The sequence below is a fragment of the Narcine bancroftii genome, chromosome 3 (assembly GCF_036971445.1).
Source record: "Narcine bancroftii isolate sNarBan1 chromosome 3, sNarBan1.hap1, whole genome shotgun sequence".
Taxonomy (NCBI): domain Eukaryota; kingdom Metazoa; phylum Chordata; class Chondrichthyes; order Torpediniformes; family Narcinidae; genus Narcine; species Narcine bancroftii.
Window position 1 is genome coordinate 369,827,147 of NC_091471.1, and position 15,705 is coordinate 369,842,851.

At 41.2% G+C, this 15,705-nt stretch overlaps 1 protein-coding gene across 7 annotated transcripts in view; it reads right to left on the bottom strand.

Annotated features, from left to right (window-relative positions):
* Positions 1-594: 594 nt before the first annotated feature.
* Positions 595-15,705, bottom strand: part of tnrc6c1 (trinucleotide repeat containing adaptor 6C1) — a 142,194-nt gene continuing 127,083 nt past the window's right edge. For all 7 annotated transcript variants that reach the window (XM_069930290.1, XM_069930289.1, XM_069930286.1 and 4 more), the window contains 4 exons: positions 12,421-12,621; positions 7,432-7,502; positions 6,116-6,255; positions 595-4,070 (listed from right to left, as the gene is read on the bottom strand). In XM_069930290.1, coding sequence (XP_069786391.1) covers positions 3,710-4,070; positions 6,116-6,255; positions 7,432-7,502; positions 12,421-12,621 — 773 coding nt within the window. In that variant the 3' untranslated portion in view covers positions 595-3,709. The remainder of the gene's footprint in view (positions 4,071-6,115; positions 6,256-7,431; positions 7,503-12,420; positions 12,622-15,705) is intronic.

Here is a 15,705-nt window from a genome sequence, read left to right on the forward strand (position 1 = left end):
CCTGGAGCTACTCCTCAACACACTGTGGGAACTGCAGCAGTGCATGAAGGAGGTTCACCACCATCCTCCAAATTAGACAAGTGCAACAAAGGCCAGTCTTGCCACCCATGCCCAGATCCTTCCCACCAAAAATTTTACAGATCAACTTCTAATTTGATAAAGCAATACAAAATCTTCTCAATTAGATTTCCACACTAATACCATCAATTACAGATTTTCACATTAATATCAATAAGCCAATCAAGTATATTTAACATCATTAGGGCATCACTTCCATTGTAAAACAATGAGATGTAACAAGATTTCCCATAGGTGTAACTTTTCATTCAAAACCTGCATTAATCTGCAAACACCCACTTTATTCTTATTTGAATGTTTAAATGAGATACAATATGAATTTATATCCAGGACATTAGAATCATATTTGGTCAATAAGTCAACATTTCAGGTTTTCACAAATATTTCCATCTCTACACTGGAGAAATGGTGAGAGTTTATTGTCAAGTTGAACTTGGAATAGAATGGATCTCCATTTCCAGTCCTGTTTCTCCAAAGTCTCAAGTAATGACATATAGGTCAAAGAGGAACACCACATGGAGGCATAATCTTTTATTCATTGTTGACTCAATAATACATACTGTAACAGCAAAAAAAAATGTGTTTTACACATTACAAGGTGAAAACTTGATTTGGATGAATATTTGATGAACAACACACGTGCACAATGCTTGCCACAATTATTTCAATGTTTGGGCTTGTCAGTTCTGTCCTTCATTTCGCTACAAAGGATCTTGGGAAAGGGAAAATAGTCCAGAAAACGAATGGCCAAACATCTTTACCCATGATGGTTAATCCAAATCAAGCTTTAATTTCAAATGCATCACATTTAAACATTTCACCTGAAAAACCCTTGCGTTTTTAAAAATCTTTTTGTTTTGCATTTAATGTGGCTAGTTGTGCTTTGCTATTTTAACAAAGTAAAGCTTAGAGAGTTATTCTTTCAAAACTAGTTCCTTTCAAAAGAAACAAAAACAAACCTCGGTGTGAGAAGGGGCTATGCCATGTGTTCTCTCAACCTCGCGCTGAACATTTTAATTAAGCTCCAAAACTAGTTTTGTGTTTGTTTACAACAGTGCTTTGACATAACGTTTCTGCAACTGAATTTGAACTCTACTAGATTATATACAGAACAGATTGTACAGTTCAATTTATTCAATACAAGTTGAATATGAGAAAACCTCCAAGATTCAATAGTCAGTTCAGTATAGGCAAATTCCACAATGTGTACTGAAATCGGAAATAAACTGCCACCACATTTTTGTCCAAAAAGGAGGTGCAGAAAAAAATCTCTTCAATAAGACTTCCAACAAGTCAGGATTAGAGAGTACAGTTACATTTCAAATCTGATTGCACCAATTTGGAATGCTGGTGTCAGTTTGCAATTACAAATTAATTCTGTGTACTCACAGGCTCTTGTGTAGGCAGTACTTGACAAACCAGTGGGTGGTCTTAAATTCCCAACAAAATATACACACATTTTCACTGGTTCCAGACCAGGTTATTCAACTCATGGAATGGTTCACTGGTTAGTTTGGGGATTTCACAAAAAGATGCACAATACAGCATTATATATTTTGCAAAAAAAAATCTTACATGCTTTCACAGATTTGCTTGAGGTTTCTGACATGGATTATTACGATTCTAACATTTAATGTTTCAGAGCCATTTTGGCAGTAGCAACCACTTTGCAAGTTTGATGGGTTACCTCATCTTTTAACCAAGTATATCCACTTAGTGCAATCCACCATGGTAATCTGCTAATTTCAAAGTAAACAATGAATGGAGAAAGAATGCAGCTTCACCACAATGCACTGAGCCTTTAAGATTCAGTGTAAGCGAATAAAAATATCCTTCATTTCGAATGAATGTTTTAATGATCTTGCTCAACTCCCAGGGGAAAACTGCAATTAGTCTTCAAGAAGTCCAATAGCTCAAGAAAACATTTTTCTGTGCATATTTTTTTTTACAATTACATTCTATGTGGAAAAAAATAAAAAGCCACCAACTTTCTTTTAAAAAAAAACTTGATTACCAACATTTGTAATTCAAAGGCAAAATGAAACAAACACAGACTTTCACTCCCTTTTCCCCACCCACCCTCCCCAAGTCTTTTAAAGTCAGGCTTTTCTACAACTCAAGACTATTTTCGGCTTGGAATATACATAATGGCAATGAGATGCAAAATACCTTTGAGAAGAAACAGGTAAATACACTACTACAACTCAGGGAAAAAAAACAAAAGTCTTGAACCCATTTGTGCATAGTTCATGATCCACTTTAAAACCAGCGTTTTTCTTGCCAAAAACAGCTTGATAAAACCAATAAAAACCTATTCAAAAATAATGCACAAGTTACCTGATCCAAGCAGGCTGGGACAAGGAGAGTTTATACAGCAACATACTTAACAGTATGTTGGTTAATTGTCTTTAACAGAATCAAAAGCATTGATTTCTTTTTAAAACATAAAGCATTTCATAAAGCACTCTTCAAACATTGTTGTGTCCATTATTTGGTAAATAAGTAACTGCTACAGAATAAACAGGTATTTTCTTTTTCTTCAGTGCTAGAAGTTGGGTTAAAATACATGAAATGGCGTGGAGTAGCTCCCCAGAAAATTCAGGCCTTCCTGAGACATGATCCACTGTGTGCAAGAAAGTGAGCAAAAAATTACAAAGGAAAAAATACACAACAATGGCCAAAAAATACAACACTGTTCATTCCCAGAGTTCTGAAGTAGCACATCTTCATTCTGAAAATAGGTTTTGATGGAAGAGTAATTGTCCTTTTTTCATTTTTTTCCTTTTATTTTTTTAAAGTTCTGCAAAGTTTGTAAACAGGAGGTCACCAAACATTGGCACCTCTAAATCAGTCACAAAAATATCCAGTCCAAGTGCTTCCCATGCCTGCTTGCAGGACGGGTCCACTCTATTGTGTAGCTATGGCCACAGTTCAACTAGAGCAATTTTTTTTTTAAATTTTTATACTCTGAAAGAAAACTGGTGCAATACTCCTGTAATAATTCTCTTGCATTAGTCCACAAAAAAGCCACTAAAGGTAGGTATACACATCATCTCCAGAGCACACACTGTTAAGAGCGTCCTTGAGTAAACATTTACACATGAATTGCTGCTGGCCCCCTTTGTAAGATTAGCTGGAGGGGCTGCAGACACTCAGTGCAAAGTTAGAAGCTAATAATTTGACCAACAAGCAAATAAAAGTATATACTGTATAAAGAAACAAAACCACACTGATTTCATACACACCCACACATTGAGATGCATACATCTGCACCGTCACACATACACACACGATAAACGGTTTTGTTTGAGCCTATTTGTGATGACAACACCTCAGAAGTGTAAATTAGACGGTTTTCACATTTCATTATTGGCCTGCTTGATTCAAGTATTTGTGTTGATATGTTTTTGGGATCAAACAAAATAATGAAAGCAAGGGTAATGTGCATACTAAACCCAGGCTCGCAAAAGTAGACTTTCCATGCCCCAAAACCCCACCCCCAACCCCACACCCGCTTCCTACCAACATTCCATCACCCAACCAAGAGAGGTCGTGTATCCAGGGCCAAAATAATGTCCGGAACTGGGTTATTTAGTGCTGATTGTTAGCTTCACAACATCATCAGTTTTCCCTACATCGATTCTCCACTGAGAAGGTCACCAGGGAGTAAGGTGTTTATAGGAGTAGGGCTTCCAATTACTCTGGTGTCATCATTGTTAGGAGGACCCCATAGACTGCTGGGGTATTGTGGGACACTACTCCACAGGAGGTCATTGGTTCCTTTCCCACTCAAGCTTGTAGTATTCCAGTGACCAAGGTCATTGCGAACTAATCCGTGAGAGTTGGAGCTTGACCCAAGCCTGCTCTGATTTGTTCCGGTATTAGACTGCCAGCTGGATGTTTGAGAGAGTGATTGACCTTGTGCAAAGAAACGGTTAACTTCCTCATCACTGGCAAATTCAGCGAGGATAGTAGTGTTTCCCAGAACGCACCTGGTCAAAGGAAAAGTCATACGTCAAGAAAGCTAAAAGCCAGATCACACCAAGTGCTTGTGTGCTTACAATACTGTAAATAAATGCAAACTTTACACATACACTAGGCACATTGTTTGTTCAGACAACACATATGTAACATGCTTTCTAAAACATTGGCTACAACTTGAACCAAGTTTATTGGCCAGATATCATTCAGTTCTCATGCTCTTCCATTGCTAGCCAAATGCCAACCAAATAACTGCAATGTAATTTCAGCACCTTGGTAGGCTTTTTAAAATGTGCTTCTTTTAAAAAAAAGTACGCCTTATCTACTTGCACAAAGTGGATCAAATCATTTTTTATGACTCACTATCAAGGTGAGTTCAGAGCCATTTTCTTTGTCAGTCCCAGATTTGACAATTGCATTTATGATCAAAGAGCGGGATGATGTAGATTGGGGACATCTCACGATTACAGATCTCTCTAGACCTGCCGAAAAGGACTTCAAATGAAGGCGCTCGAGTGGGAGTGCAGTTTGAGCAAAGAAATTCCAATGATATGCATTTCTCAGCATTTTGTGACATGATTCATGAAGGAATTAATGAAGGAAGCTAAAGTGTGATAATAGGGAATGATGCAAAATCACGACGCTGGAAAAACTCAGCAAGTCAAACAGCGTACTTTTTAGAACAAAGATAAAGATACAGAACCAACGTTCTGGGCCTGAGCCCTCCATCAGTGTATGGGCAAAATGTAGACAGGCACCCGAATGAAAAGGTGGGGGAGGAGGAGCTGTTTGACCTGCAGAGTTTCTCCACCATCGGGCTTTTACTTTTATCCCATTGTTTGCAGGCTTTTGTGTTTTATTTCACAATAGGGAATAAGATTTCTTGTTAGAAGAAGTCGACTGAAAGTTTGTTTAGAGTTGACCAGAGTAGATGCCAATCCATGAGTCCGGTGGGGTTGTACATTTGAAACCAATGTATCCATTATATTGGCAGACACGGAGGAACCAGGAGGATTATGAAATGTAAATTTGACATAAAGTGGATGTCATTCTATTCTGAGGAATAATTGGGGGGGGGGGGAATAAATTGAGAACATTTAATTTTACTCAAGACAAACAGAAATGTGCTTGTATCAATCATTTTCATCAAAAGTGGCTTGAAGAGAGGGTCAAGGGAGAGTAGTGGAGTTTTGTTTTTCTCTTTGACCTGTGCTGGGTCTGCTGTTATTCGTTATTGATGCTAAAGATTTGTATGTAATATAGTAGTCCAGGGACCAAGGTTAGTAAGTTTGCAGATGACACCAAAAAATCTGGTGGGATCGTGGACAGCCAAGAAGGTTGTCTAAATTTACAACAGTATCTATATCAACTGGGATCATGGAATAGAATTTAATTTGTAAATGCTCAAGTGATAACATTGTGCTTGCCTCACTTGCCTTCATCTTTTGGTTACACGGAGTACAGGACTCAAGTTACAACAGTACAGGACAATGGTGAGATCCAACTTGGGAGTGCTATGTGCATTCCTGGTTAACCAATTATCAGAAGGATGTCATGAAGCAGGAAGGAGTGCAGAAAAGATTCACGAGGATGTTTCCAGAAAGGGAGGGCTTGATTTACAAGAGGAGGCTGTGATTTTTCTACTTGAAGCATAAGAGGCTGAGGGTGACATTCTTAAGGTTTATAAAATTATGAGGGGCAAAGATAAGATAAATACCCTAGTCTTCAACACTATGTTGGGAAATCTAAAACAAGAGGGCATAATAGAGAGGAAAGGTTTAAAAAGGGATCTGTGAGGCATCTCTGTGGATGAGTTCTCAGGGGAAGTGGTAGAGGCAGGTACAATTGCAATTGGACAGGTGTACGGATAGGAAAGATTTAGAGGGATAATAGGTTAAACTTAAGAAAATAAGACTTGGCTTGGGTAAACAATTTGGTAAGCATGGAGAATTTGTCTGAAAGGCCTGTCTTTGCCCTGTGAAACACAAAAATAAACAAGTTCAAAATCCAAAAAATACTAAATTATGGAAAATCTCCAGAATCACACATAGCTTACATGTGGAGAGACTTCTGGGCCTTAGCTGCTTCTTCCTTAGAGCTGTAGCGAACCACAGCATTTCCTTGGGTCAAGTTCAGGTGGAATGTTATCAATGGACCATGCTGCATGCATAAAGTCCGCAAAGTTGAGCCATCAATCTGCACAAAAGAGTGAACCGTTGTTATTGACAAGTCTTAAAGCTGACTCAAAATTCTGATGAAGAACTCAATGGGTCAAACAACATCCATGGCTAGAAATGGTCAGTTAACATTTTGGGTTGGGACTCTTTAATCAAGATACTTTATCCAGAGTACTATGTTGCAGTTTTCTACCTTTACACCATTCAGCCTCATACAATCATGCAAGATGTGTATCACTATCCAGAGTCATTTTAATCCCACGAAAGTGAAACTGACTAACTGTTAAACTGCAGAACTCTTAAACCTGACAAAATCTAAGCAGATTGTAGATAAGCCACCTATATTTCTAGCTCATCGAAAACAAATAACATTTTGGAAAAAAAGTGAAAATCTTTCTCACGCAATATAATTCCATGAAGTAAACTGAAGAGATTTTCTCAATCCTATACCAGTTTAGAAGCGGGGCAGGGGAAATTGTAATCAAAAATTAAATAGGTAATTGGAGATAGGAAGAAAACAAACTGGTGCAGTGATGTAGATCTGGGGGAGGGAGGAATTGACATTCTGTTTCACCATCATTCCATAAATCCACCTATGAACTTGGACAAAACTTTGACAAATATGCTACCTGCAGGAGAGCACTTACTCTAAACTATTCTGGAGTATCAGCCTGAATTTTGTAACTTGCCTCTGTGATAGAAATTAAAAATACAGCTTTCTAACTTGAGTGCTACAAGTGTGTGTTCTTCTTAAGAGGTAATACAATTTTTAAAAAAAGCTTTTAACCTTTAAAACTGCATGTTAGATATACATATAGATAATACAGATGATGTGAATTGGAGGAGTCATCAGATTATGACCACTATTATCTGTAACCCAAGCCTCCCCTTAAGACACAATTTGAAGTAGGGATTTGCTACATTTTGAGAATCCATTGACAGAAGGTTTTCAAATTTTGCACTTTTACATAAAGGTAATTGGATGTCAATTAAAATTCTGCAGTCTATGACTACATTTTTAAAAATCAAATGAAATCAAATATGTATTTTGGAAAACAGTGTATAAAGGTCCATATTTTCCAAACAGAACTTGAATTTGGAAACTTCAGTTGCATCAATGTTCAAACTTATTTGCGATGAATCAAATCAGCAAGCTGAGTTTTCTTTCACGTGACATGAAATGAATGCCTCTTGCCTGGGGTGTTAGATTTCGTAGAACCAGCCAGCTATTATTCCTTCCAGTGCTATCAGTGCTCCACGCAGAATCTGAAATAGATAAATGTTACCTTCTTTATGTTCTGAAACTAAACTCATATCAAAATGGAAAGGCTATACCATTCTTTTATAAGACCCAAGGACATTTAGATTTTGCTTGTATCTAATCGTGCCATCAAGCAAATAGGCATTTCATTTTAAGAACAGAAATGTGCTTGAAACACAAAAGTCTGCAGGTGCTCTGATTGTAGTAAAAACTACAATCCAGCCAGTCTTTTCAGTGTCTTTAGGAGACAAAGATGTATTGTTGACATTTCAGGCTTGAGCCCTTCTTCAAGGAATAAGCAAGAAGCAGGAAACCTCAGAAAGTCTTGTAATTTAAACAAAAAGTTGGGGAGGAATTCAGACCAATAAAAGATGTTAATTGGATATGTTAAGGGACAGGTAAGAATTTATCATGTTTGTGCAAATGGAGAGACAGCGAGGGAAAAATATTGGGTAGGGGGCGAAGTTAATGAAAGCCAGAGCTATTAATGCCATCTAGTTGAAGTGAGGCCAGCTGGAAGGCGAGGTGTTGTTCTTTCAATTTACGGGTGGTCTCAGTCTGGCAGTGCACGAGTCCATGGACAAACATGTCAGAAAGGGAATAGGATGAAAAACTGAAATGGGTGGCCATTGATCGATCCATACTATTGCAGTGGACAGAGCTGAGGTGCTCAACAAAGTGATCTCCCAGTCTGCATCCAGACTCACTGACGTAGAGGAGATGTCAACGGGAGCAGTAGCTAACCCCTGCAGATTCACAAATGAAATGCTGTTTCACTTAGAAAGACTGTCTGGGGTCCAGAATGGTGGTGATGGAGGAAGTGTGGCCGCAAGTGGAGCATCTCCTGCAGTAACAACGGTTAGGACCCAAGGGGACGATTGGTGGGGAGTGGCCAAGGGAGTCACAGAGGGAGCTGTCCCTGGGGAAGGTGGAGAGGGGAATATGATGCTAGTGGTAGGTTTGTGTAATAGGTGGTGGAAATAGGAAGGAGGACATGTTGGATGCGGAGGCTGATGGGGTTGTAGGTGAGGACAAGAGGAATCCTGTCCTTGTTGTGCGTGGGGGCGGAGGGGGCCAGGGCAGATGTGCAGGTAAAGGGGGATATGCGGGTGAGCACCAAATTGATGGTGGTAGAGGGAAAGCCATGTTGTTTGATGATCTGACATGAAACTCCTCATCCTGGGTGCAAATGTGAAGGAGATGGAGGAATTGAGAGAATGGAATGGAATCCTTACAGGGGACAAAGTTGGAAGAGGTGTAGTCAAGGTAGTGTGAGAGTTGGTGGGTTTCTAGAAGAAGTCTGTCCAGAGTTCATCTCCTGAGATGGAGACAGAGAGATTGAGGGCGAGGGAGAGTGTTGTTCATTGTCAAGAGTGAAGTCACTGAGCTCATCATGGGTACACAAGGCAGCACCAAAGTAGTCATTGATGTAGCAGCAGACGAGTTGAGGGGCCTTGCCTGTGTAGGCTTGTAGTATGGATTGCTCCACATAGCCAACAAAAAGGCAGGCATAGCTGGGGACCATACTATGGTATGGTAGCCATACGCATGGCTACCCCTTTAACCTGGAGAAAGTGGGGTAGCTCAAAGGAGAAATTAGTGAGAGTGAGGACAAATTCTGTCAGCTGGAGAGGGGGATAGTTGATTCTATTGTTCATCATTCAAGAGGGTGAACACGCGCAAGGTGTCAGGCCCTAACGATGTACCTGGCAGTTTACTGAAAATCTGCGCCAACCAACTAGCCAGAGTCTTCACAAATATTTTAAACCTCTCATTGCTGCAGTCAGAGGTTCCTACCTGGTTCAAAAGAGCATCAATCACCCTGGTACCCAAGAAGAGTAGTGTGACTATCGCCCAGTAGCACTAACCTACTGTGATGAAATACTATGAAAGGCTGTCATGGCCAGAATTAACATGGACCTAAGCAAAGATCAGAACCTGCTGAAATTCACCTATCGTCACAATTGCTCCACAGCAGATGCAATGGTGCTGGTTCTCCACTCAGCTCTGGTTCACAACTAAAGCTCCCTTCAATACCATCATTCCCTCAGTACTGGTCAAGAAGCTACAAACTCTGGGCCTCTGTACCCTCCTCTGCAACTGGATTCTTAACTTTCTCATCGGAAGACCAGTCAGTACAAATTGGAAACAACGTCTCCTCACAGATTATCAACACAGGCGCACCCAAGGATGCGTGCTTAGCTCACTGCTCTATTCATTATACACCCATGACTGCATGGCCAGGCACAATTCCAATGCTGTCTACAAGTTTGCCGATGACACCAAAGGTGTCGGCAGAATCACAAACTGCAATGAGGAAGTGTACAGGAGGGCGATTGATCAGCTCGTTGAATGGTGTAATGACAACAACAACCTTGCATTCAACAGCAGCAAAACCAAGGAGACGATTATGGACTTCAGGAGGAAGTTAGGGGAACGTGACCCAGTCCTCATCGAGGGCTCAGTGGTGGAGAGGTCAAGAACTTCAAATTCCTGGGTGTCAACATTTCCAAGGATCTGTCCTGCACCTCCATGTTGATGTTATCACAAAGACTCTTGTAAACATCTACAGGTGTACCATGGAGAGCATTCTGGTTGGTTGCAATACTACCTGGTATGGAGGCACCAATGCTCAGGACAAGAATAAACTCCAGAGGGTTGTTAACTTGGCCTGCCACATTGCAGGCACCAAATTTAACTCCATTGAGGACATCTACATGAGGCAGTGTCTTAAAAAAGCAGCCTCTATACTCAAAGACCCCCACCATCCAGGTCATCTTCACTCTGCTACCATCGGGAGAAAAAAACAGGAACCTAAAGACGAACACTCAACGGCACAAGGACAGCTTCTTACCCGCTGCCATCAGATTCCTGAATAATCAAGGAACCAAAGATACTGCCTGACTTTTCGTGCACGATTATCTTTCTAGTTGTAAGATGTTTATAGTTGTAAGATGGTTATAGTTTGTAATGTTTGTACTTTGAGGCTGCCGCCAAACACTGAATTTCATGATTTGTTCACGACAAATTCTGATTCTCAAATAAAGGGCTTGAGGCCTTCAGTATGGGAGATGAGGATGTATAGGGATTGCATAGCCATGGTAAATATGAGGCGATGAGTTCATGGAACTGGAAGTTGTTGAAGTGATCGAGGGTCCTGGATGTAGGTGGGGAGGGACTGGAGCGGGAGGGTCAAAAGAGAGTCAAGGTAAGCAGAGACCAAGTCGATGCGGCAGGAGCATGCAGATGTGATGGGTCTGCTGGGACAAATGGGTTTGTGGATCTTGGGTAGGAGGTAGAAATGGGTGCTGAGGGGTTGGGAAGCAATAAGATTGGAGGCAATGCCAGGGAGGAGACTGGAAGTAATGAATTCAGAGATGGCATGTGATATAGTGGTTTGATGAGTTTTGGTGGGGTCCTGTTGGAGGGCTAAGTTAAGAGGAGGTGTCTGAGCGTAGTCATCTGGCTTCAGCCAGATAGAGGTCAATGCACCACCTTTGTCTGCAGGTTTGATGATAAGGTTTGGATTGTTGCAGAGAGAGTGGCGGGCCAGGCATTTCAAGGGGGTGAGATTGGAATGAGTGAGGGGAGCAGTGAAATTGATTGAAATGGTTAATGACAGAGCGACAGTTGGAAATATAGTTGGTCCAGAGCAGGCAGAAGACTGAAATGAGGTGTCCAGAGGAGGAAGATTTAAAGGGGGAGAAGAGGAAATGGAGAATGGTGGTTGTGGAAGTAGGCATGGAGACGGAGCCGACAGAAGTGTTCAGCATCATAGCATGTGCGGAAGTCATTAAGGTGTGGGCGAAGGGAGACAAAGGTGAGGACAGAGCATTCAGTCTCCGAGAGTGGTGAAGGGTGTCAGAGAGAGAGAAGTTGAATTCAGAGGGAGAGGGAGAGACCTGTGCACTTCTGGAGCCAGGAGAGTACGTGATGCAGGGGACAAGGTGAAAACCCACATCGGAAGCTCGCTTCTGTAGGTCCCTGAGTTCAGAATGAAAGTTCACATTAGATGTTTGATCCTGAGGTCTCCAGGGCTGAGGTGGAGACTCGTGTGTCCTGTAGGCCAGCAGATTCAGGGTGGAAGTTCACATCTAAAAAAAAACACGGAGGCTCGATCCTGTAGGTCCCTTACTATATCCAATGAACAGCTTTTGTTGGTCTGGATTCCTCCTCCCCCTTGTTTGAATTCTGAGACTGAGATTTCTTGCTTCTGGCTTATTCTCTTATTCCTTGAAGGCCTGAAACCTCGACAATACATCTTTATCTCCTTTAGATGCTGCAAAGACCGGCTGAGTTCCTCCAGCATTTCGGTGTTTTTATAGAAAAATGTTAAAAGGCTAATGAAGGAAATGGCATTAATTTTCATTTTTGATTTTGACATACAGCACAGTAACAGGCCCTTTTGGCCCATGAGTCTACACCAACCAATTATATCCAATTGACCTACAGCCCTGGTATGTTTTTGAACAGTGTCAAGAAACTGGAGCACCCAAAGGAACCCATGCAGACATGGAGAGAACAAAGAAAATTTTTAGGCAGTGCTGGATTCAAACCTTGGTCACTAATGTTGTCCAGCATTGCGCTAACTGCTACGCTAACATTGCTGACCAAATGGAATTGAAGTACATATACAAAAATATAAAATTAATTGACAGTTTTGTTCATTAAATTTCATTTTTATGGAGGTACATATAATTAACCAAACATACACACTGGAAAGCAGATAGGTGGATTGTTATCAGCATTTACTGATAATAAATGCAAAGTTGAGGCAGTTCTCTGGTAGTGGATTTCTATTTTTTGAAAATGAAAACATCCGATATCTATACTTTGTGTATGATTAAATTACAGCATTATTTGAATTAATCTGAAAGAAGCGGACATACAAGGCAGTAACATAGCAAGATAGAAACATCTTACTGGAGGAGTAGGAGCTTGGCCAGCTTGAGACAAGTCCTAGTGAACTAACACCCCAGGATGGTGATGGCTTGGTGTTAGTCAGGCCTGGTGGAGGCCTAGTGTTTTTGGATCCTAGCGGCACTTTCCACAATTCATGCGACAATGGTGCTTGAGTCTGAGCAATGGGTCCAGGAGACCATGTAGATTTATCTGTCAGTTTAGCTGAAAAATAGACAAAACATATCCTGATCAAAACTGAATTAATATTTTCATTTCAGGTGTATTACACTTCAAAATTGAAAATGGCCAAAATAAAACTTCTCTGGATTATAAACAAGCTTCAACCACAGATTTCTGTTGCAGAATGAACACTTGTATAACCACACAAGATATTTATATCCAAGTGTCTGAATGTCACTGTATATCATATTAGAAAATCCCATAACACATCTCTCGTGATCTCGTATGACCAGTGAATCAACACAAAAGATCAAATTCTTTTTAATTGACAGTATGATTGGGAGAAGTAATTTGACATGGGAATGCTTACATTTACCATACTCTTGCATTCATCTGGAAATATTTTAGGCACAAGCCAAGTTAAAGTTTTCAGACTGATTCAACTTTCTATTTCTAAGAATGATCAGAATTAAAATTCTCATAAAGAGTAATACACGTAAAATTTCCACCAATATTGTGAATCAATGCTGATCTTAGCCTGTCCTTGGGAAATGATGCATTTTCATATTCCCACATTACTCAAACTTGTTTGGCCATTAAGCAATTAACTCTGTCACTCCAAAGTTCAAAAGTGAAAATAAAGTCTTAAATTGACAACTTACACTTTTTGGTTTATTCACAGACAAGTATGCATTATTTTGCTGCATCCATTTCTCCAATTAAACATGCATGCACTCAAGACTTCAATGCCACTTAAATATACTATATTTAAATGACATGCGGCATTTTGAAAATAGCGCAAAACAGTGAGGGGTGAGGATTGAACAAAAAGGTTCAGAAGTACTCACTGATAATAATTTTCAACCCAGCTGAAATCATGAGTTGCTAGCACCTACAAGCTATGACTATGCAGAGCCTATAGCACAGGAAATGTTATAGCTGCATGCAGGTTAGCTCAGAAAGAACATGGTTCCCAGAAAGAATGCCACCAGTTGAGTGGAGTTAACACTGAGCTTTATTGGGCTTACAGCCCTGCTTTTAATCTCAAGATGAGAGGCATGGTCAAAACCCTCTCCGCACTGATTGGTGAGTTTGTGATCCGCTTTCCCCAATAGGCCAGTTAAGCTCTTTTGGTTGTGGCTAATTGGAGGGCAGTGCTGCGGGCCTTGTGTTGGATCGTTGCGTTTGTCCTTCAGTTTGAGAGGACCCGTGGGGGAGCTGTGAAGGGCTGCCACAACAGGACCTATTTTTGTTTAAACATATACAGGCACTCAGCAGGGACCCTCATCAACTATGCATGGATGCATTCATTATCTGGGTACTCAGAAAAACAAGGTTTAAAACAAAAAGCATTGAAGCTGAGGAAATGAAAATATTATAATGCTCTTGCATGAGGCATATTTGACTTGTGAGAAGGAGAAGCAGTGGAGACAACTCCAAGGACACTGACCATGGCAGCAGACCAGTGAGAGGCACAGCAGCTGAAAGACACATACAGGTGGTGAGCTGTTGGCAACGTGCAGGCAAGAAACCCACAAAGGACGCGAGATGCTGGTGAATTGCAGTCAAAGCATCAAATGTGACGTAGGCTGTGGGCAGTTGGTGAATGGCTTGAGACTGGCAGAAAGAGTAACAAGTATTGAAACTGGGGTGCGAGAGGGTGCCAAGGAGGAAAGGGCTCCTGTCGAGCCTTGAGCACTGAAGGCTTTCTGATTATGTCAGAGGTTTGGATCTGGAGCTCGAGTCCCCGATGGTTTGGACTGAAGTCTGTGCAGCTGCAGAGGCTATGGGATCACTGAAGGTGAATCTACTGACCCTCAGCAACTCTGAAGGAATTCTCTTTTGCTTCCCTTTTTCTGACTGCAAGGGTGACTGCAGATGGCTCCTCTGCCTTCTGGCAGACTAAAGGCAATTTTGTGTAATATCAAATTGGTTTTAAATCTTGAGAGAACATGACAGAATGATGGAAAAGTAATGGCAGCCTGCAATTAAAAGAAAGCAAAACAATGAAACACCTACACAAGAGCAGACAAAAAGGTGGTACAGCTAGTTTGTCAGAACATTGAAAGGCAATATGCATCAAGAAAATGCAAAAGGACAAATCTGCATGAGGAGCATGGTTGACGAGTAAAGGATGTATATGGGTGGAGGTGAAAAGCACCAAAGTGATCAGAAAATGGTATTCATTCTCAAACTTGAATATTACACCTTTACATGCACTTATTTCAATGCATGAGGTAATTTAATATTGCAATAAACCTCTGTAGCCGTAGGTTCCACCAGCGTTGTCTCCGCTCCATCCTCAACATTCACTGGAGCGACTTCATCCCTAACATCGAAGTACTCGAGATGGCAGAGGCCGACAGCATCGAATCCACGCTGCTGAAGATCCAACTGCGCTGGGTAGGTCACGTCTCCAGAATGGAGGACCATCGCCTTCCCAAGATCGTGTTCTATGGCGAGCTCTCCACTGGCCACCGTGACAGAGGTGTACCAAAGAAGAGGTACAAGGACTGCCTAAAGAAATCTCTTGGTGCCTGCCCCATTGACCCCCGCCAGTGGGCTGATCTCGCCTCCAACCGTGCATCTTGGCGCCTCACAGTTCGGCGGGCAGCAACCTCCTTTGAAGAAGACCGCAGAGCCCACCTCACTGACAAAAGACAAAGGAGGAAAAACCCAACACCCAACCCAACCCACCAATTTTCCCCTGCAACCGCTGCAACCGTGTCTGCCTGTCCCGCATCGGACTTGTCAGTCACAAGCGAGCCTGCAGCTGACGTGGACATTACCCCTCCATAAATCTTCGTCCGCGAAGCCAAGCCAAAGAAACCTCTGTAGCAAACAAGTAGTCATGTCAGCTGAGATGTCCACCCATTCTACCTTCGGAATAAATACGGAGAAAGAAACTCTAATTTCTTTTTTTCAAGAAAACATTTCCTGGCCATTCCTGCAATGCAACTGTAAAGTGACCATGAAAAATAATGACACTGACATTTGTCTCCAATTTGTGTGCGCAAAACTAATGAGGAGTCTGTTTAAAAACAGATTTTGCATGTATAGAATGGGGAAAAAGGGAAGAACATTCACTGTCCCAGTGCTGTAGTTTTATTTCATCTCTTTATTTAC